This window comes from Callithrix jacchus, chromosome 11 (assembly GCF_049354715.1).
Source record: "Callithrix jacchus isolate 240 chromosome 11, calJac240_pri, whole genome shotgun sequence".
Classification (NCBI taxonomy): domain Eukaryota; kingdom Metazoa; phylum Chordata; class Mammalia; order Primates; family Cebidae; genus Callithrix; species Callithrix jacchus.
The window spans coordinates 52,455,138-52,478,188 of NC_133512.1; the positions used below are offsets into that span (position 1 = coordinate 52,455,138).

General features: G+C 36.9%; 1 protein-coding gene across 1 annotated transcript in view; it reads right to left on the reverse strand.

Annotated features, from left to right (window-relative positions):
- Nucleotides 1–283: 283 nt before the first annotated feature.
- SDHAF3 (succinate dehydrogenase complex assembly factor 3) overlaps nucleotides 284–23,051 on the reverse strand; it is a 64,637-nt gene continuing 41,869 nt past the window's right edge. The window contains exon 2 of the mRNA XM_002751539.7: nucleotides 284–1,979. Coding sequence (XP_002751585.1) covers nucleotides 1,776–1,979 — 204 coding nt within the window. The 3' untranslated portion in view covers nucleotides 284–1,775. The remainder of the gene's footprint in view (nucleotides 1,980–23,051) is intronic.

Sequence of the window (23,051 nt, forward strand, 5' to 3'; positions counted from 1 at the left end):
ATATTTCATAGCATCATTTTCTCATTTATCAATGTGAGGAAATTTTCTATGTCATTAAAAATTCTTCATAAACCTACTTTTAAACTACTTCATTATACATGTCATCCCAACTCACTTAACCTTTTAGGTATTTGAAAGAGTTCTGTTATTCCCAAATTTTCACTCAGATAATCATTTTTAGTAACATGATTATGTGAAAAACTTTGTCCACGTTCATGAGTATCTTTTCCTTAGGATAGAATCTTAGAAATAAAATTTACAGGTTCAAAAAGTATCACTGTTCTTAAAGTTCTTAATACATCTCTCCAATTTATTTTCAATAAGCTGTATCAGATTCCTCTCAACCACCAAGACCAATGGTAAGAAGTAAATTGCGCCATGTATCACTACTATTAAGTACAATCCAACACCCTTCTCCATGCCAAATGTTAAGCAAGGAAATATGATCAGATTTGCATATCAGTAAGGTGACATCTACAGCCAAATGGCTGCAAACAACATACTAAAAAATGGACTGGAGACAAGAAAGCCACATATAGATTGCTACAAAAAAAAAAAAAAGAAGTCTAAAGTATCAGACTGATAGTTGGAAAAGGGGGAATGAGTGACTTTGAGACAGTAAAGCACTGTCTCACATAACTCAGCTCTAACTACACAATAAACCATCACAGAATGTACTGATTTAAAAGAACTACAGTTAATTTAGCTTGTAACTGGCAATTTGGATTGGGATTAGCTGTCATGGCTGAGCTCACTCGTGTAAGTGTGGTTGGCTGAGAGCCGGCTGGTCTAGGATGATCTACCTCTGCTCTACATGATCTGATCCTCTGGTAGGCCAGCCCTAGTGTGCTCACATGTCAGTTGGACAGATGTCCAATAGTGCAGATAGAAGTATGCAAGGCTCTGAGGCCTAGAACCTAAGTTTGCATAATATTACCTCATTCTTTTGAGCAAATCAAGTCAAAAGGCCAAGAGATTTGAATAACTGAAAAACAGATGAACAGGAGACACTGCAAAGTTACCTTGCAAAAGATACAGGTACAAGGAGTGGTAGAGAACCATGAGCATTTTGTGATCCACCACATAGTGTTATCACAATTGCTGAATAATGAGGAAGAGGCCTCTAGGGAAATGGTGAAGTCACCATAAAAGTTTCAAGGTAGCTACACATTATGTCAGGGGTGGTTATTAACAATAATGAAAATGTATTAGACTTTGTATAGTCTATTATACAAATGATTGATGTAAGTAAATTTTAAAGCTTCTCCCTAACCTTTTATTGTGAATGAACATTGATGCAGGGAGAAGAGACGGTCACAAGAAAAATCATGTATGTGTTATTAAAGTAGAAGTGATGAAATGTTCAGAATGACAATGTATTTAAAAAATAACCTTGCTGGAATTCTACATCTATCATTATCACAGCATACTTCTTTGATGAAGCTAAAGAAAAGCCAGAAGGCTAATATTCTTGGATGAGAATAGCATTTTAAAATTTTTTCAACAAAATTCTAGAAACTTGTCCATTTTAGATCCATTATTTCCTGTTTAGTTGTAAAATCAAATTTCATACATCAAGTGCTATTATTCCAATGAAGTTTTTTCAATTGTCACTAGTGATCTTGATCCACATATTACATTTATAATATCCAAAAATAAAATATTTCATTAGTAACAGGAATTTTCAAAGCTTAAATAATATATTTCAAAAACCAATGATAATTAAAGTAAGGATTCTAAATTTCTGCATGTCTTGTTAAGCTTTGTTGTATAGACTACAATTTTGGTTCCGCAGATTCAGAAACACGAAATTGCCAATTGGGTTTCATGGCTTCTTGCATCAGCTCCTGCAACTGTCCAATTTGTTCATCACGAAAGTCATTAAGTTTTTCTTCTGGGAGGAAGATGCCAAAACATGGTTTTCCAGTTGAATTTTGCCTGTTTTCATTAGCTTGTTGCGATAACACTGTTGCATACACCTAAAAAGAGAAAGAATGAAGGTTATAGACATAAAGTTTAACTAGTATTTAACATTAGAAGAATTGAATTTTAATTCCAAGTCACCTATTTTTCCTCATCACTAAATGCAGAAGCATTTGGTTAGGAAGATACAAATATAGTTGTGAAGATACAATTCATTGATAATTTTATGTGTATCTATTTTTTAGCACTTTTAAGAATTTCAGTCAATTTTTAGCAAAATTTTTAACCTGGAAATAAGTAGGGCATGATGAGTTCATGGATGGGCATGCATAAACCACTTCAAAACATGTGCAAAACTGTATTTACAGAAGTATGGACATCGTTTCTAGGGCCATAGCTTTCAACAGATTCTCAAACAGGAAAGATGGGTCTTTTTTCCCCCAACTTTTATTTTAAATCTTCACATGTATCCCCTAGATACAAGGGGTATATGTGTAGGTTTGTTACATGGCAACAATTACATGATGCTCAAGTGTTGGGTACTGATCCTGTCACCTAGGGAGTAAGCATGGTAGTTTTTCAACCCATACCTCCCTCCAGTAGTCCATGCTGTCAGTTGTTCCCTATTTACATCCATGTGTGCTCAATGTTTAGCTCCCCCTTAACAATTGTCCGTTCCTGTGTTAATTTGTTTAGAATTAAGGCATCCATGCTGCTGTAAAAGGACATGATTTTATCCTTTTTATGGTTGTGTAGTATTCCACAGTGACATGTAATACATCTTCTAGTGAGTCTAAGTTTATTCCTAAGTCTTCAATTACAATTTTAATTTAAAATACACTAGATAAAAACTTCTTAAACCTTTAAGCTTTCAATACGTAACAACCATCTGTGTCAAGAAAAACTGTTTTTCATGTTCTTGTTTTGTTCTTATTCATTAAGTACATTCAGTCTAATACTTCAACTGTCACCATCTGTGCAAGTGCCACTGTTTTAAAACAGACTCTCACTCTATAATTAATTAATATTTTAACAGATGAATTACCAATGTATTTTAGTTCATAAAGTTAAAGTGAATGAACTGGCTAACTATGGATAATGCTGCTACTCAATCTGGCTTGAGATATCCAAATTGCTTGTAATTGCTGAAATGGGAATGTTGCCAGAGCAACTTTAATTCCAAACATTCCAAATCTTAACTTATGGAGAAAATATTTTCTCCATGATTTACAGAAATCCGCTTATGAAAACACTTCAAGTTTTCTCAATTCCACTTCTAAGTATATGCTTCAGAGCATCAACCTTGGCGCTATTTTGTTGGCAGTGGAGAGGGTTCCTGGGAGTCTGCTCTTGCATTGCAGATGTTTAGGAGCAACACCCTCTCCCAGTCTTGATAATCTAAAATGTCTCCAAACACTGCCAAAGGTTTCCTGGTAGACAAAAATCACCCTGGTTGAGAACTACCAAACATCTGAACAAATATCATCCATAAGATGTTCATTGTGAAAGCAAAAACTTCATAACAATTTTACTTTAATAGGAGAAAAGTCAACACTAAAACTTACTCAGATAATAAAGAAATAACAGGCCGGGCGTGGTGGCTCAAGCCTGTAATCCCAGCATTTTGGGAGGCTGAGGCGGGTGGATCACGAGGTCAAGAGATCGAGACCATCCTGGTCAATATGGTGAAACCCCGTCTCTACTAAAAATACAAAAAATTAGCTGGGCATGGTGACGCATGCCTGTAATCCCAGCTACTAAGGAGGCTGAGGCAGGAGAATTGCCTGAACCCAGGAGGAGGAAGTTGCGGTGAGCTGAGATCGTGCCATTGCACTCCAGCCTGGGTAACAAAAGCAAAACTCCATCTCAAAAAAAATAAATAACTAAAGAAGTAACAACAAATAAGCTAAAAGTCTATGTATCAACATAGATGAATCTCCAAAACATAGTTACTCATTTGCAAAAATGGAATAGACAAACAGCAAAAACAATCTTGAAAAAGAACAAAACTAGAGGACTCACAACTCCCAGTTTCAATACTTGAAAGCTACCTTAAAACAGTATGGTACTGGCATTAGTATAGATACCTAACACCAATAGAATAGACAGTCTAGAAGTAAATCCTTATATATGTACCCAATAGCTTTTTTACAAAGATGTCAAATCCACTGAATGGAGGAAAGAATAGACTGGTCAACAAATGGTGCTGGTGGGCAAACTGAATTTCCACATGCAAATGAAGTTAGACCCCCACCTTCCTCCATATACAAAAATGAACTCAAATATAATAGCTAAAATTATGAAAATCCTAGAAGAAAACATATAGGTAAATCTTTATGACTATGTCCTTTGATTTGGCAAAAGGTTCTTAGATATGACACCAAAAGCCCACACAGCAACAACAAAAATTGATAAATTGGACAGCATCAAAATTTAAAACTTCTGTGCAACAAAGGACACTTAATAGTTAAAAGACAAACTACAGAATGAGAAAACATTTGTAAATCATATCTGATAATGGTTTACTATCCAGAATATATAAAGAATCACAACAAAAAGACACCCAATTTAAAAATGGGTAAAGTACATGAATAGACATTTCTCCAAAGATATATAGATGGCCAATACATGAAAAGGTGCTCAAAATCATTTATCATTTAAAAAAATGTAAATCAAAACCACAATGATATGCCACTTCACACCAAGATGTCTACTATAATAATTTTTTAAACCCCAGAAAATAACAGGTGTTGGCAAGGCTATGAATAATGGGAATATAAAATGGTATAGGTGCTGCACAAAAGATTGGCAGTTCCTCAAAGTTAAAACAGAATTACCGTATGATTAAATGCACTCATAGGTATATACCAAAATAACTGAAAGCAGGATCTCAAACACATACTTGTATACCCATGTTCACAGCAGCAATATTTAAAATAGACAATATTTGGAAAATAACCTTAGATGTCCAGAAGCAAGCAGATAAACAAAATGTGGTACAGACATACAATGGAAGAATATTTATCACCCTTGAAATGGAAAAAAGTTCTGATGCATATGACATGGATAAACCTTGAAAACATTATGCTAAGTGAAGAAGCCAAACATAGAAAGAAAAATATTGTATCATCCCACTTAAATGAAATATGTAGAATAGAGAGTACTAAGGGCTGGGAGGAGGTAGGAAAGGCTGTTATTGCTTAATGGCCACAGAGTTTGTTTGGGTGATGAAAAAAAAATCTGGAATAATATCTCTACAATGTATCATGTACAGTGTCCAGGAAAAATATTCAAAATTATTACAAACATAGCCAAGAGAAAAGGCAATCAATGGAGACCAGTGCCTGAGATTATTCAGACATTAGAATTAGCAGAAAAAGATTGTATAACAGCTACTATAAATGTTATGTAAAAGAAAATAAAGTCCTCATAAATGGGCAGATAAATTTCAGCAGAGAATGAAGAATTGTAAGAACCAAATAAACTCTAGAACTCAAAAATGCAGTATCTGGAATTTTTAAAATGTCATTTAGTAGATTGGAGATGAAGAAAAGATACATTAAACTGAAAATATAGCAATAAAAATTATCCAATTTCAAAGAGAAAAAAACTATTTAAAAATGAATAAAATATCACTGATCTGTGAAACAATGCCAAAAGATTTACTATACATTTAAGTGAAATCCACGTAAGTGCCTTAGCAGAAAAATAAACAAATTCAAGAAGCTTAGCAAGTTCTAAGCAAAATACAAAATAATACTATACCTAAGCATATAAATTATTGAAGAATAAAGAAAAAATCCTTTTTAAAAGTTTATAAAAGAAAACATTTACAAATATGGGCAAATTTACAAAACATAAAAACAAGCATGGAAGCAACCAACATCAGGATCCTGATTACCTCTGAGGAGTAAGAAGGGGAAATGGAATTTTAGCTATACTTTTATTTACTTTCAAAAAGAGTAATCTCAAGTAAATCCTTCAAAATATCAATATTTGTTAAATCTGAGTGATAAATACATAACTTTTCCATTTTGAAAAATTTTATAACTTTATGGCAGTGATGCTTCTTACGGAAACTAGAAATATATCAGTGAATAAACACTGTGGGTAGGAAGACTGTCATGAAAAGGAAGAAAAAAAAAACCCAACTTTCCTCCTGCAACACCACCCATTACCTACTACTCTTTGACTCCATGTACTTGCAACAGCATTCCTTTCCTGACAAGACACAAGAATGACCAAAATAAAAATAACTTCAGGACATAACTTGGAGGTGTCCAGATATAGAAGCAGCAGCAATAAAATGTGACTTTATGACTAGGTCACCCTGTCAAGCATATCTACCTGGAGGGAGGAGACTCAGAACAGAAAAATACTACACTACACATTAACTAACAGCATCCTTTGGTTTCAAACTGTTATCATGCTGGCTTCTAAGAATAAAGCTATCCCGAAAGTTAGAAGACTCCTATGATTGCTCTCTTCAACCAAAGAGAATGTGCAGTGCTCCTCAGGATAAGTTAAGCAGCTGCTTCAAGCAGCAGAAAGCAATGGAAGAGAAACACTGAGTATAGTGAGAGCTGGTGCAGTGGGCTGAATGGTGTCCCCAAAAGATGTCAAGTCCTAATCTCGCACTTTTACTTATATGTATATTATAGGTTTTGCAGGTGTGATTAAATTAAGGATTTTGAGAGGAGATTATCCTGATCAGTCAGAAAATAACGTTCACAAGTATTCTTAGAGGGGATAAGAGAAATTAGGCATATGGAGGAGAATGTGATATGAAGACAAAATCATTTTGGAGTGATATGGCCCTAAGTCAAGGGAATCCTTCATACACCAGAAGCTGAAAGATGTGGATTTCTTCCCTAGAGTCTCTCACTCTTTAATTAGGCCTCTCTAGAATATGCTACCATTGTTTTAAGCCAACCTGTGGTAATTTATTACAGCACACAGAGGAAATTAATACAGCAGTAACTACAGAAACACAGTTTTAAAGTTTCCTAGTAGAAAAAACTAACCTTCATGCTGCGCTATTTCCCACCAGAGTTTTTGAAAAGGCAGACAAGCTGTAGTACCAGTTTATCAGTGATAGAACAATCAGAAATATTTTAAGGCTAGCTGTGACTTCACTGTACTAATTCTCTACCTATATATTAAACTTGGTTATAGTCTGAATCAAATTGATACTATTAAATTAATGGTATGTCCGAGCACAGTGGCTCACACCTGTAATCCCAGAGCTTTGGGAGGCCAAAAGGACTACTTAGTTTTTAGTAAACCAAACACCACAAGTTCTCACTTATAAGCGGAAGCTAAATGATGAGAACACATGAACACAAAGAGGGGAACAGACACCTACATGAGGGTGGGAGAGATAACTATTGGATACTGGGCTTAATGACTAGGTGATGAACTCATCTGTACAACAAACCCCATGACACAAGTTTACCTAGGCAACAAACCTTCACAAAGGCTTTAAACCAAAAATTTTAAAACTCATTTATCTATTGTACACATTTTTTAAAGAATAAAAATGAACTATATATAAGATTTCTTCTTACCAGCATTTGGAATTAAACTAAATAAACCATTTCCATGAATAGCATAAAAAGAGAAACAATCAGATATTATGTGCCTCCTGATAGAAGTACATATTGCCTATACCAAACAACAACAAAAAAATCAACATGCACCTAATAAGCTTCTACATCTAATTATCAATTTACAGGAAACACAAGAGACGTAAGTGTTAAACATCACCACAGGACTGCAATCAGCATGATTCAGACTATGAAAAACTACATTAACAACCCCAGTCTCAGAAGTAATAAAGGAAAAATAGCAACTTTACAGTGAGAAAAGCTGAAAGAAACCACTCAATGAAATGATCAAGGTAAACATCACCAGTAATAAGTCACACTGCCCTCATGTACCTCCCGATAATTATGCACTGAGAGGATGTATTACCTCTGTGGTATTCTTCCTAATAATTCACAACCTCAGTCTAATCATAAGAAAACTTCAGACAAACTTCAATTAAGGGACACTCTATAAAATACCTGATCAGTACTCTTCAATAGTTTTAAGGCCATCGACGACAAGGAAAAAGGAAGGAAAGAACTATCACATATTAGGGGAAACTAAGGAGCTCTGATGACTACATTTGACGTCAGATCTTGGATTACGCCCTGCAACAGGGGAAAAAAAACATTCCTATAAAAGCTAGTGAAACTGAATATACTCTATAGTTTAGTCAATACTGCATCAATGTTAACTTCTTAGTTTTTATAAATGTTCTATGGTTATGTAGGCTATTAATAGGGGAAGTCACTGCAGAAAGGTACAGGAAACCTGCACTATCTTTGCAACTCTCTTCTGTAAGTCTAAAATTAAAGAAGAAAAAAAATTAAGATTTAACAGGTATATCAACTCATTATAATACATATATTTATTTCTTATTTGAACAAAAATGCTAGCAGTGGCTCATGGCTTTAATACCAGCACTTTGGGAGGTAGATGGATCACCTGAGGCCAGGAGTTCAAGACCAGCCTGGCCAACATGGTGAAACCTCATCTCTACAAAAAAGACAAAACTTAGCCAGACATGGTGGCATGTGCCTGTAATCCCAGCTATTCAGAAGGCTGAAGGAGGAGAACTGCTTGAAACTAGGAGTCAGAGGTTGCAGTGAGCCACAATTGTGCCCCTGTATTCCAGCCTGGGTGATAGATAGAGTAAGACTGCCTTTAAACAAAACAAAAAAGAGAGAATCCAGAAACGTTAAAAACTGACTTGAACTTTGGCATTATTTCTAATTTTGGAGGTGACATAATAGTACAGTCATGACTTTAAAGAGTCTCTTTTAGGCACCTATTAAAATATCTGTACATTGCGGGGGTGAAGGAAGATGGCACTCTAGGAGCAGCTCAGGATTGCAGCTACCAGTGAAAGCACAGAGGGTGAGTGGACGCCATATATCCAGACGGATCTTTATTGCCCACAGACCAGGAGATTCCCAGGTGGAGGAGCCCCACAGGTTGCCAGAGTGGCTGTTTTGGTCAGTGCGGCTGTTTCAGCTGGTGCAGCCATTTTGGCTGGCGTGGCTGTTATGGCCAGCACCACAGTGCAGTGGCTCTCCGTACAAAATACACTGATCTGGTTATCCTGTTAAACTGGCAATTTGAGATCCGGAAAGGCAGATTAGCCCATTCATCTGATTAAATGAGACTGAAGCATAAAGCAGGCCAGGAGATTACCAGGCAGCCATGTTTTCACCTGGCACAGTGGGTCGCCGCACGGGAAATCACACAGATCCTGGCACCCTTTCAGCAGGCTACTGAAACACCTGAGAGAGTCAACCATTCAACTTAAAAAAAAAGGGCCCTGAGGCAGGAAGCCAGGTGATCAGGCTCAGTGGGTCCCACGCCCACAAAAACAAACAAACAGCAATTGGAAATGCTGGGGGTTGAGAGTTTCATGGCAAGCACAGCTAAAACCAGGACAACCCAGCTCTGTGGGGCAGGGGCGTCCGCCATTACCGAGGCACTCCATCCCTACGGATGTAGTCTGCCATTGCTGACGCAGCCTGCCGTTGCCAAGGCAACCCGCCATAACAGAGGTGGGCCAACATTGCAAGGCAGTTCTAACCACACCCATATAAACAGGACTGCAGGGAAATACACAAGGCAGCAGGACCGAGCTGGCAGCAGGATGGAGCCGGCAGCAGGGCAGAACCCACAGCAGAGGCTTAGCAAAGCCTCCACAGGCAGTGACTAGGCTGCCCCCTTGCTGGGCAGGACAGCCCGAGGGGGGGAAAAAAAAAAGGCTGCAAGACAACGGATACCATAAATAAAGCCCTAAGCCCCGGGACAGAGCACCTGGGGAAAAAAGGGGGTTTATGAGTTCTGCTGCAGCAGACTTAAATGTACCTTCCTAGCAGCTCTGAATGAACAACAGAGCTCACAGCTCAGCACTTGAGCTCCTATAAAAAACAGACTGTCTCCTCAAGCAGCTCCCTGACCCCCATATATCCAAAGAGTCACCTCACAAAGGACTGATCAGACTGACATTTGGCCGGCATCATTCTGAAACAAAAATAGCAGAAGAAGAAACTGGTAGCAACCCTTACTGTTCTGCAGCTGCTGCAGGTGATCCCCAGGCAAGCAGGGCCTGGAATGGACCTCAGCAGTCCTACAGCAGAGGGGCCAGACTGCTAGAAGGAAAACTAAGAAACAGAAATAACTTCATTATCAACAATCTGGATGTCCACTCAGAGACCCAATCTGAAAATCAGCAACTACACAGATGACAGGTGGATAAACCCACAAAGATGGGAAGAAACCAACGCAAAAAAAGGAAAACACCCGAAACCAGAACACCTCACCTCCTACAAGGGATCACAGCTCCTCACCAGCAAGGGAACAAAGCTGATGCAGAATGAGTGTGATGAAATGATGGAATCAGACTTTAGAAGGTGGGTAATGAGAAATTTCCATGAGCTAAAAGAACATGTTCTAAGTCAACGCAAAGAAACTAAGAACCTTGAGAAAAGAGTTAATGAAATGATAACAAGAATGGACAACTTAGAGAGGAATATGAGTGAATTGATGGAGCTGAAAAACACAACACAAGAACTTTGCAAAGCATGCACAAGTTTCAACAGTGGAACTGACCAAGCAGAAGAAAGGATATCAGAGGTTGAAGATCAACTCAATGAAATAAAACGAGAAGGCAAGATTGGAGAAAAAAGTGCCAAAAGGAATGAACAAAGTCTCCAAGAAATGTGGGACTATGTGAAGAGACCTAATCTACGTTTGATAGGTGTCCCTGAATGTGACGAAGAGAATGAATCCAAGCTGGAAAACACTCTTCAGGATATTATCCAGGAAAACTTCCACACCCTAGCAAGGCAGACCAATATTCAAGTCCAGGAAATAAAGAAAACACCACAAAGATATTCCTCAAGAAGAGCAAGCCCAAGGCACATAATCGTCAGATTCACCAGGGTTGAAATGAAGGAGAAAATGCTACAGGCAGCCAGAGTGAAAGGTCAGATCACCCACAAACGGAAGCCCATCAAACTCACAGCAGATCTCTCGGCAGAAACCCTACAAGCCAGAAGAGAGTGGGGGCCAATATTCAACATCCTTAAAGAAAAGAACTTTCAACCCAGAATTTCATATTCAGCCAAACTAAGCTTCATAAGTAAAGGAAAAATATAATCATTTGTGAACAAACAATTGCTCAGAGATTTTGTCACCACCAGGCCTGCTTATAGGAGCTCCTGAAAGAGGCACTACACATAGAAAGGAACAACCAGTACCAGCCACTCCAAAAACATACCAAATGATAAAGAGCATCAACAAAATGAAGAATCTGCATCAACTAACTGGCAAAACAGCCAGCTAGAATCCAAATGGCAGTATCAAATTCACACATAACAATATTAACCCTAAATGTAAATGGGCTAAATGTACCAATCAAATGACACAGACTGGCAAATTGGATAAAAAGCCAAAACCCATCAGTGTGCTGTATCCAGGAAACCCATCTCACATGCAAGGATACACAAAAGATCAAAATAAAGGGATGGAGGAAGATTTACCAAGCAAATGGAGAACAAAAAAAAGCAAGAGTTGCAATTCTCGTCTATGATAAAATAGACTTTAAAGCAACAAAGATCAAAAGAGACAAAGAAGGACATTACATAATGGTAATAGGATTGATAAAACAAGAAGAGCTAACCATCGTAAATATATATGGACCCAATACAGGAGCTACCAGATATATAAGGCAAGTTCTTAATGACTTACAAAGAGACTTAGACTCCCACACAATAATAGTGGGAGACTTTAACACTCCACTGTCAATATTAGACAGATCAACCAGACAGAAAATTAACAAGGATATCCGGTACTTGAACTCAGACCTGGAATAAGCAAACCTGACACACATTTACAGAACTCTCCACCCCAAATCCACAGAATATACATTCTTCTCAGCACCACATCACACCTACTCGAAAACTGACCACATAATTGCAAGTAAATCACTCCTCAGCAAATGCAAAACAACTGAAATCATAAAAAAACAGTCTCTCAGACCACAGTGCAATCAAGTTAGAACTCAGAATTCAGAAACTAACTCGGAACCACACAGCTTCATGGAAACTGAACAACAGCCTCTTGAATGTTGACTGGATAAACAATGATATGAAGGCAGGAATAAAGAAGTTCTTCAAAACCAACGAGAATGAAGACACAACATACCAGAATCTCTGGGACACATTTAAAGCAGTCTCTAGAGGAAAATATATACCAATAAGTGCCCACATGAGAAGAATGGAGAGATCCAAAATTGACACCTTATCGTCAAAATTGAAAGAGCCAGAGGAGCAAGATCAAAAAAACTCAAAACCCAGCAGAAGACAAGAAATAACTAAGATCAGAGCATAATTGAAGGAGATAGAGGCACGAAAAACCCTTCAAAAAAATCAATAAATCCAAGAGCTGGTTTTTTGAAAAGATCAACAAAATGGACAAAGCACTAGCTAAACTGATAAAAAAGAAAAGAGAAAACAGATGCAATAAAAAACAATAAAGGGGAAATCACCACAGATTCCACAGAAATTCAAACCATCATTAGAGAATATTACAAACAACTCCATGCACATAAACTAGTAAACTGGGAAGAAACTGATAAATTCCTGGACACTGGTGTCCTCCCAAGCCTAAACCAAGAAGAAGTTGAAACTATGAATAGACCAATAACAAGATCTGAAGTTGAGGCAGCAATTAAGAGCCTACCACACAAAAAAAGCCCAGGTCCAGATGGGTTCACAGCCAAATTCTACCAGACACACAAAGAGGAACTGTTACCATTCCTCCGGAAACTATTCCAAATAATCAAAAAGAGGGAATCCTTCTCAAATCATTTTACGAGACCAACATAATCCTGGTACCAAAACCCGGCAGAGACTCAACAAAAAAAGAAAACTTCAGGCCAATATCCATGATGAATGTAGACGCAAAAATCTTCAATAAAATACTGGCAAGCCGATTGCAACAGCACATCAAAAAGCTTATCCACCATGATCAACTAGGATTCATCCCGGGGATGCAAGGCTGGTTCAATATTCGCAAGTATATAAACGTAATTCACCACATAAACAGAACCAAAAACAAAAACCACGATTATCTCAACTGATGCAGAGAAGGCCTTTGACAAAATTCAACAGCGCTTTATTTTTAAAACCCTCAATAAACTCAGTATTGATGGAACGTATCTCATAATAATAAAAGCTATTTATGACAAACCAATAGCCAATATCATAGTGAATGGGCAAAAACTGGAAGCATTCCCTTTGAAATCTGACACTAGACAAGGATGCCCTCTCTCACCACTCCTATTCAATATAGTACTAAAAGTTCTAGCTAGAGCAATCAGGCAAGAAAAAGAAATAAAGGCTATTCAAATAGGAAATGTGGAAGCCAAACTGTCTCTATTTGCAGATGACATGGTAGTATATCTAGAAGACCCCATCATCTCAGCCCAAAATCTCTTGAAACTGATAAGCAATTTCAGCAAAATCTCAGGATACAAAATCAATGTGCAAAAATCACAAGCATTCCTATACACCAGTAACATACTGAAAGAGAGCCAAATCAAGAACAAACGGCCATTCACAGTTGCTACAAAGAGAATAAAATACCTAGGAATACAACTAACAAAAAATGTAAGGGACCTCTTCAAGGAGAACTACAAACCACTGCTCAACAAAATAAGAGAGGACACAAATAGATGGAGAAGCATTCCATGTTCATGGTTAGGAAGAATCAATATCGTCAAAATGGCCATACTGCCCAAAGTAATTTAAGAGATTCAATGCTATCCCCATCAAGCTACCAATGACCTTCTTCACAGAACTGGAAAAAACCACCTTAAACTTCATATGGAACCAAAAGAGAACCCGCATAGCTAAGTCAATTTTAAGCAAAAAGAACACAGCAGGAGGCATCACACTACTGGACTTCAAACTATACTACAAGGCTACAGTAATCAAAACAGCATGGTACTGGTACCAAAACAGAGATATAGACCAATGGAACAAAACAGAGGCACCGGAGGCAACACAACATACATACAACTATACAATCTTTGATAAACCTGACAAAAACAAGCAATGGGGCAAGGATTCCATCTTTAACAAATGGTGTTGGGAAAACTGGCTAGCCATGTGCAGAAAGCAGAAACTGGACCCCTTCCTGACACCTTACACTAAAATTAACTCCAGATGGATTAAAGACTTAAACATAAGACCAGGCACCATAAAAACCCTAGAAGAAAATCTAGCCAAATCCATTCAAGACATAGGCACAGGCAAGGACTTCATAAACAAAACACCAAAAGCATTGGCAACAAAAGCCAAAATAGACAAATGGGATGTAATCAAACTCCACAGCTTCTGCACGGCAAAAGAAACAGTCATTAGAGTGAATCTGCAACCAACAGAATGGGAAAAAAATTTTGCAGTTTACCCATCTGACAAAGGGCTGATATCCAGAATTTACAAAGAACTAAAACAGATTTACAAGAAAAAAACAAGCCCATTCAAAAATGGGCAAAGGATATGAACAGACACTTTACAAAAGAAGACATACATGAGGCCAACAAACATATGAAAAAATGCTCATCATCACTGGCCATTAGAGAGATGCAAATCAAAACCACATTGAGATACCATCTCACGCCAGTTAGAATGGCGATCATTAAAAAATCTGGAGACAGCAGATGCTGGAGAGGATGTGGAGAAATAGGAACACTTTTACACTGCTGGTGGGAATGTAAATTAGTTCAACCATTGTGGAAGACAGTGTGGTGATTCCTCAAGGACCTAGAAATAGAAATTCCATTTGACCCAGCAATCTCATTACTGGGTGTATATACAAAGGAATATAAATCGTTCTACTATAAGGACACATGCACACGAATGTTCATTGCAGCAAAGACCTGGAACCAACCCAAATGCCCATCGATGATAGACTGGACTGGGAAAATGTGGCACATATACACCATGGAATATTATGCAGCCATCAAAAATGATGTGTTCGTGTCCTTTGTAGGAACATGGATGAATCTGGAGAACATCATTCTCAGCAAACTGACACAAGAACAGAAAATGAAATACCACATGTTCTCACTCATAGGCGGGTGATGAACAATGAGAACACATGGACACAGGGAGGGGAGCACTACACACTGGAGTCCGTTGGGGGGAATAGAGGAGGGACAGCGTGCGGGGAGATTTGGGGAGGACTAGCATGGGGAGAAATGCCAGATGTGGGTGAAGGGGAGGAAGGCAGCAAATCACACTGCCACGTGTGTACCTATCCAACTATTTTGCATGTTCTGCACATTTACCCCCAAACTTAAAATGCAATAAAAAACAAAAATATCTACATTAAAATTTTATGTTTGTGATTTGATTTAAAAATAATCTGGAAGAAATAGGTGTGGGTACAGAACAGCTCATGGCCAATCAGGTTTCATATCTGTTGAAGTCGAGTGATAGGTATAAAGTGGTTCATTATATTTTCTCTACATCTGTATATGTTTAAGATTTATCCCATTAAAAAATGAATATACATGTGCACACACACATTCATATATAACTTAAAATTAGAAACATTCAACTAAAACTATTATCAACAAAGCTTCTCAGGTACTGAAGAGCTACTCTTGGCCTAAGTCTAAACACAAGCCTGTAACTCTGGAGAGAGAATGTTCTCATATTGTTTTATCAAACCAAAAATCACAGCTCTCAATTCTTTTTGTTTCAATGAGTGAAGGATACTAAGTGTCTTCAAAGCCCAATTTAAATTTTTGAAAATCAGCAAAGAAAAAACAAACCATGTTTTACTCAGATTCAAATACTGGTAAACCATCACAAGATTTTTTCTTGTGCATGTATCAGAGTGCAAGACGAAAAAATGCTGGTTAGCTTTGAAGGTATCTTTTCTCAATCCCAAGAGCTTAATATTTCAATGAAATCATAATAACATGGCTAACAAACTTTTATACTTCTTGCTGTTAATTTGTTAGATTCTCATTCTGTTGTCTATTAACCATTTTACTGTCATTTCTTCCTGTCTACTAAGTGTTCATTAGAGCAGGGTTCCCCAACCTCTAGGCCACAGACTGGTGCAGTCCATGGCCTGTTAGGAACCAGGCAAGCATTACCTCCTGTTAGATCAGCAGTGGCATTAGATTCTCATAGGAGCATGAATCCTATTGGGAATTGCTTACGCAAAGGATCTATGTTGTGTGCTCCTTATGAGAATCTAATGCCTGATGATCTGAGGTGGAGCCAGTTCATCCCAAAACAATCTTCCACAACAAATGGAAAAATTGTCTTCCACAAAACCAATCCCAAAAAAGTTGGGGACCACCTAAAGTTCTTTGATATAGAAAGCCTTGATTTACCAGTAGTTATTCTTCTGTTTCTAGAAATATTAAACATATTATAATAATTTTTTACAATATATATTTTTTAAATCCAAGACATATCAAAACCTAGGTTTCAGAGCAATTTCCTCACCAAAACAATGGGATTTCAGAATTGTCACTTTAGCACATAGCTGGTGAACCTTTATTTCATTTACTTTGTGTACCATTACTATTTACATTTATAATGTGGAAACATTGAATTTCCCCACAGGCTAGCATCAAAGTGGCATACAATTCCTTACATAACTGACATGCAAAAATTGAGACTGACTGGTTCAATAAACAAATCTGGGTCACAATTTAAGATTCCAATAAAGAACAGCGTTGGAAGAAGAGAATGGAATTTGAATATGAAATGGTGATAGAGTCACAGAATGACAAGAACCAAGAAAACAATGAATTTCAGAGAGTTGAGGACTCTGTGAGTAACAGGACTATGAAGGCAGAAAAGCTACTGGATCCTTTCATACCTTAAAATATACATACATATAGAAAGAATTATAAAGATTGGCCAAATTAACTAGTTAATCTAGGCTACAGATAAGCATGCAATAGTTAAAAATCAGGTCAAACATGTACTGACATGAAAAGCTTCCCAAGTAAAATAACCAGCAAAAATATGCCATTTGTACATGTTTCAAAACATGTACAAATTTATATATGTGAAGAATTATATATTTGTATACAAAAACAGAGGCTGAAAGGATACCAAGAAATTTTTGAAGAATACTTTTTCACATTTTGTTCTGAGCACCTCAGCTCTGTACCATTTTGATATTTTATAATAAATACTATTTAAGTAATTAAATGAAAGGGAAAGAAAGTAGGGAGGAATCGCTATAGAAAAAATTTGCAGATAAATCACATATCTAGTATTTGCTCATCTGTGTTCTTTAAAACAAAATTCCACATAAATGACCCAAAACTAATAATGATATATGAAAATCTAAACTGTCAAGCTCTGTAAATAAAGAAAATTAGTTGTCTCACAAAAGGCTATTTGTATTTCAAAAAGAATGTATCATAGGCCTCCTTTAATACTAAAACCAAGTGGTTTAAAACATTTTATGAAAACAGCGTTTTTAAGGTACTCATTGACTATACAGAGTTCAAGAAAATACCAAACTGTGTAACATCTGTCCCATTAAAAATGACTTTTTAAATTTTTATATACAAAAAATTTCCTCAATAGCATAAAAGATTTTAGGTGAAATCATAAAAATACTGCCACAATTTTTTTCACATACTACAATCAGAATTAGTCTGATGCCTAGCTTTCTTTTGAATTACATAAATTATAAATTCCCTTTTAAAATAGGCATACATGGTGTTACCATTCTCACAACTTCCTGGATAGCTAAAATGACAATAGTTTTTTATAATTTTGAAAAATTATTTGTATTCTTCAATGTAAACACCCAAAGAGAAAGCCAACTATTAGATCTGGGGAAGAAAAAGGTAACTTTTGCCCCAAATTTATTCAATTATTCTAAGATTCTATATAGCAACACTGAACCAATAAACCTAAGTTAGGAGCATTTGGTCAAGCTTTCCCCAGAGAACTTATTAAAAATATCATACCTCTTAGAGGAGCAAAAACAAAAATACCACTTTCTACAAGAAGCCTAAAAGTTACCTGAATTACTATAACTACATTCAAAGCCACTTTGGGGATTTGAATCACATCTGCCCAAGTCATTAATACAGAATATATTATAGAAAAAAAGAACCTACATTGGCAATGACAATAAATTTGGTTTACTGGGCTCATTCTGACCAAGTTTTATGATTTCCAAGTCAAAGATAGACTATACATGCTATTTCTTAGCCTGCAAACCCTTGTAATATATAACACTTTGATTCACGGATTGCATAGAAAGTAACACTAGTGTCACCAACAAGTGAATTTCTCAGGTGGCCAAGAAGCTTACCCTCTGAAGTCAAATTCCCCAGGTTCCTCTGTAAACCCAACTCAAGATTCACCTGTGACTCCCAGAGATGAGCAGAAAAGGTGTTAGTTGTGACATAGCACAGCAAAGAAAAAAGAAAGAATAAAAGTAAAAACATAAAGTTACTGGCTAAGGAAGTAGTAAGGAAATGTTGTAGAAAACCTAGTTCACAAATATTCTTTACATTTGTCTACTATAAATTCTGTATGTCCATGATATTGGACACTTACAAATCAAATGTCATAATGTCAGAAATGAGAGGTCGGCACAGAAAATAAGCACATTCTTGTTTATAAAATTCATCTGAAAGTTCCTAGAAACAGTAATAGCATTGTACTTAAGGTAATATTACATAACTTGTTTAACTTCACCATCTAAAAATGTATTCATAAAACTTATTTTAAAAATACATTTTCTTGATTAGGTAAATGGACTATTTGTACATTTTACATTTTTTTGTTGTTGTTTCTCACACTGAGTGAGAGAAAGAACAGATCATTTTATGTTTTATATACAAACTTAAGTTTATTTTTTAGTAATATAATTTGCCTAGGTGAAAAGAGAGAGAGTGTAACAGCAAGGAATAGAATACAGGGAGGCACAGGAAATTTTCTGGAGTGACAGACTTTTCTGTTACTTTGATTGTGGAGATAGTTTCATGGGTGGATTCATATTTCAAAACTCACCAAACTGTACACATTAATATGTGTGGTTCACTGTGGATCCATGATGCCACAGTAAAGCTGTTATGTTTAAAAAAAAGGAACTAGCCAACTCCTTCTTACCTTACTCACTTATACCCCAATGCCATTTTTGGAGGTTAGGATGGGTTCTAGGAAATCAGCAAGAAAATAAGCTTAACTATAATAACTAAGGATGACAATAATCCAGTTAGATAAGAATGACACTGATTTAAAAATGGATCAGAACAAAAACAGCTTATGAGGCTGATATCTAAAACTCAAAAAAGCTTTTGAAAAAATTCTTTTCCTCCAAATACTTTACTATCAATATTAATCATCAAAAGCTAGCTAAATTGCAATAGTTAAGAAAATAGAACAAAAAGTTCACTCCTAGACATTAAAACATACAGAGTTCAAAACTCTAATTTGATTTTTCTTCTTTTCACATTTTTATGATCAGGCTTTTTAACTCTATGGAAAAAATGCATTTAACAATAAATTTTTAACTACCTGTTAATCTGTAATGCAGGTTAATTCTATATTTTATATATATCATAAACCAACTTAAGAACATGATGCATTTAAATTCTATTATGATGTAATCCATTTAGAAAATACTCAATTCATTGAGAAAATAAAATGAGTATGTTTTATAACAAATTAATTTAGATTGTAGCTGTCATCAAAAAAATATATAGCAATCTCCATAATTCTTACTCTCCAAAGGTATCTATTATCAAGTGAGTTTCTACATCAAATCAAGTAACATTTTAAAAAATCACATGTGAAATTGACAGTACCTTTATAGTTAAATTTGGGGTAGTACTGATCCAAAGCAGACTATTATGATATTAATACTTTGTTTCTCAAAGGCAAATTTTAACAGAATATTTAATATGTTCTGTTATACTATAATGTATTACAAGTTATCTTTTGCATTTAAATGTTATTCTAATTAACCTAATGAAAGAGAGTAGCGTTATCACAATCACATTCACCCATAATCTACACATCTGTAATCAAACTAAAATACCAAACAAATAAGCTAGCACACTCACTAAAGGAGAATATGAGAATAAGTATATAAGAAATTAACAGGATATTTATTTATACACTTAAAACATGGGATAAAAGAAGAGGGAACAAAAATTAGTTAATGAATTAACATCATAAAGAATGTAAAAGGGTGAGGAAAAATGAGAACACATGGACACAGGGAAGGGAGTACTACACATCGGGGTCTATTGGGGGGAATAGGGAGGGACAGTGGCGGGGAGCTGGGGAGGGACAGCCTGGGGAGAAATGGCAAATGTGGGTGAGGGGCAGGAAGGCAGCAAAACACACTGCCATGTGTGTACCTATGCAACTATTTTGCATGTTCTGCACATGTACCCCAAAACCTAAAATGCAATAAAAAAGAAAAAAACAAAACAAAACAAAACAAAAAAGAATGTAAAAGGCATGAGGAAAACACAGAAGCCAAGTATATGAAACCTCCCACTTTGGGGTCAACACCTATCCCAATTATACCCCCAGTTAGCAGGGAGAAGTTAGAGCAGTTGTCTCACTTTTTCCATTTCATTAGCCCATATCTTAAGATTAAGGTGTTATAAAACCCAAGAGGAGGGACTGAAACCACCACTGCAAAATTATAACTGAAACAGTGAAAGAGATCTGACCAACTCCATCTTGCTTCTAGCCTCCAAGCTGCCCTTATTCATTCCTGGGCACAGGCTGAATTAACTTTGAGAAAAATTAGTTTACAGTTTGAAATAAAGATAACCTTTCCCAAAACGAACCCCCTTTTTGTCTAGGGACTAGACTGCTGTTTGTAAGATTAACAAATTGCTAAAAGATTATGATTTAAGAGTCATGCAGTTGGAGGCTACAACATTTTGACTCTCCCCAAACTGCTCCTGGGAATAATATCATTATTGTGAAACTTAAGATTGATGTGGGATTTATTTTTTCTCTAACTTTAGTTCAGCTAAATCCAGGTTCTTGTATCATAACCAGGAAAAATTGGGCATCTGAACACACTGAAGGGTGAGGAGGGCAAAATTTATTAAGCAAAAAGAAAGCTCTCCGCAAAAAGAGGGAGTCCTGTCAGCAGGTTCCCACCTCACAAACTGAATACCAGGGCTCCCACACATGAGCTGAAGAGACCAGGCTCCTCCCCTGCATAAGGCACAAATTCCTGGTGGCTCCACCCCATTCCCCCAGTGCATGTGGACCTCCAGTTCACTGTGGGCATGCCCAGGCAAGACCATGCAGGTATTCCCTTATCTGCACAAAAACATCCAGTGTAAACACTTGTGGGGCAGGTTGGAGATTCTCCAAAGACCCTTCCTTATCTCTCTAGGCATTTGTCCACCTCCTGCCTCTATCAAGATCAGTTCTTATTTTGCATACCCTGCACTTGGTTCAGCTGGCACCACCCACCAGATCAATAAACTGGCTCATTTGATCTTGTGGCCCCCAACCCAGGAACTGACTCAGTGCAAGAGGATAGTTTCAACTATGTATGATTTCATCTCTGACACAATCAATCAGCACTTCAGAATCACTGCTCCCCACCCAGCAAATTATCCTTAATAAGCCAGATCCCAAGTGCTCAGAGAGACTGATTTGAATAATAATAAACTTGCCTCCTAGACAGCTGACTCTGTGTGAATCACCCTTTCTCTATTGCAATTCCCTTGTCTTGATAAACTGGCTCCGTCTAGGTAGCGGGCATGGTGAACACACTGGGTAGTGCATTAGTCTGTTCTCTATACTTCTTTTTTATACTTCTATAAAAAGTTACCTGAGACTGGGTAATTTTTTAAGAAAAGATGTTTAATTGAGTCACAGTTCCAAAGCCTTAACAGAAAACATGACTGGGAGGCCTCAGGAAATGTACAATCATAGCAGAAGATGAAGGGAAAGCAAGCACCTTTTTCACATGGCAGCAGGAGAGAGTGAGCCAAGGGGCAAGTGCTACACACTTTTAAATCATCAGATCTCGTGAGAACTCACTATCATGAGAACAGCAAGGTGGAAATCTGCCCCTATGATCCAATCACATCCCACCAGGCCCCTCCTCCGACTCGGCATGAGATCTGGGAGGGGACACAAATCGAAACCATATCAGGTGGTTATATGTAAATCCATCCTGAAAACACTCCTCTTTAACTGCCTTGGCATGAAAAGAAAAAATCATTGAAAGCTGTAAAATCTTATCAAGCATTGTCAAGAAAGAAAGTGCCTAGATCAAATTAGTATTTTGATGCCCTGAGCAAGACCCTATAGTGGATAAAGTACATAAAATCCATTATGCATTGTTGACTATGCTGAATGAATAACTTTCAAATGGTAATTATTTTTACTATTTTATAAGATCCTTCATTTGACACCTTATTACACCAGCATCATTACAAACTACCTATAGTTCCTGTAAACCCAAAATAAAATTCTAAGCACTTGCGACCCCCCACCCCAATTAATTGAATAGTCCCTTCTCTTGGTCAAGGGCATTCTAAAGTAAACCTGAAATATTAGTTCAGGCCATGATGGGAATGGGTGGTCTGGCATGCCTCATCATACCTTCTTCCCTTTGGAATTCAGGCACGGCTGACCAGCATTAGCATTGAAACAGAAACCTTAAAACTAACAGAATAAACTGTGTAAGTCTGACAGAAACATTTACAATCTATTCTCTCTGAAGGCTGCTATCAAGAGGCCTCATCTCCATCTCCACAACCCCTTATCTTAACCCAGTAACTCCCTATTATTGATTCCAGGTCTTTAGATAAACTCTTTCAATGAATTGCCAATCAGAAAACCTTTAAATCTACCTGTGACCTGGAACTCCCACTCTCCCCAATTCAAGTTGTCCCCACTTTCCAGACTGAACCAATGTACATCTTACATGTATTTACTGATGTCTTATGTTCCCTAAAATGTATAAAGCCAACCTGTAGACCAACCACCTTGGGCATATGAAGT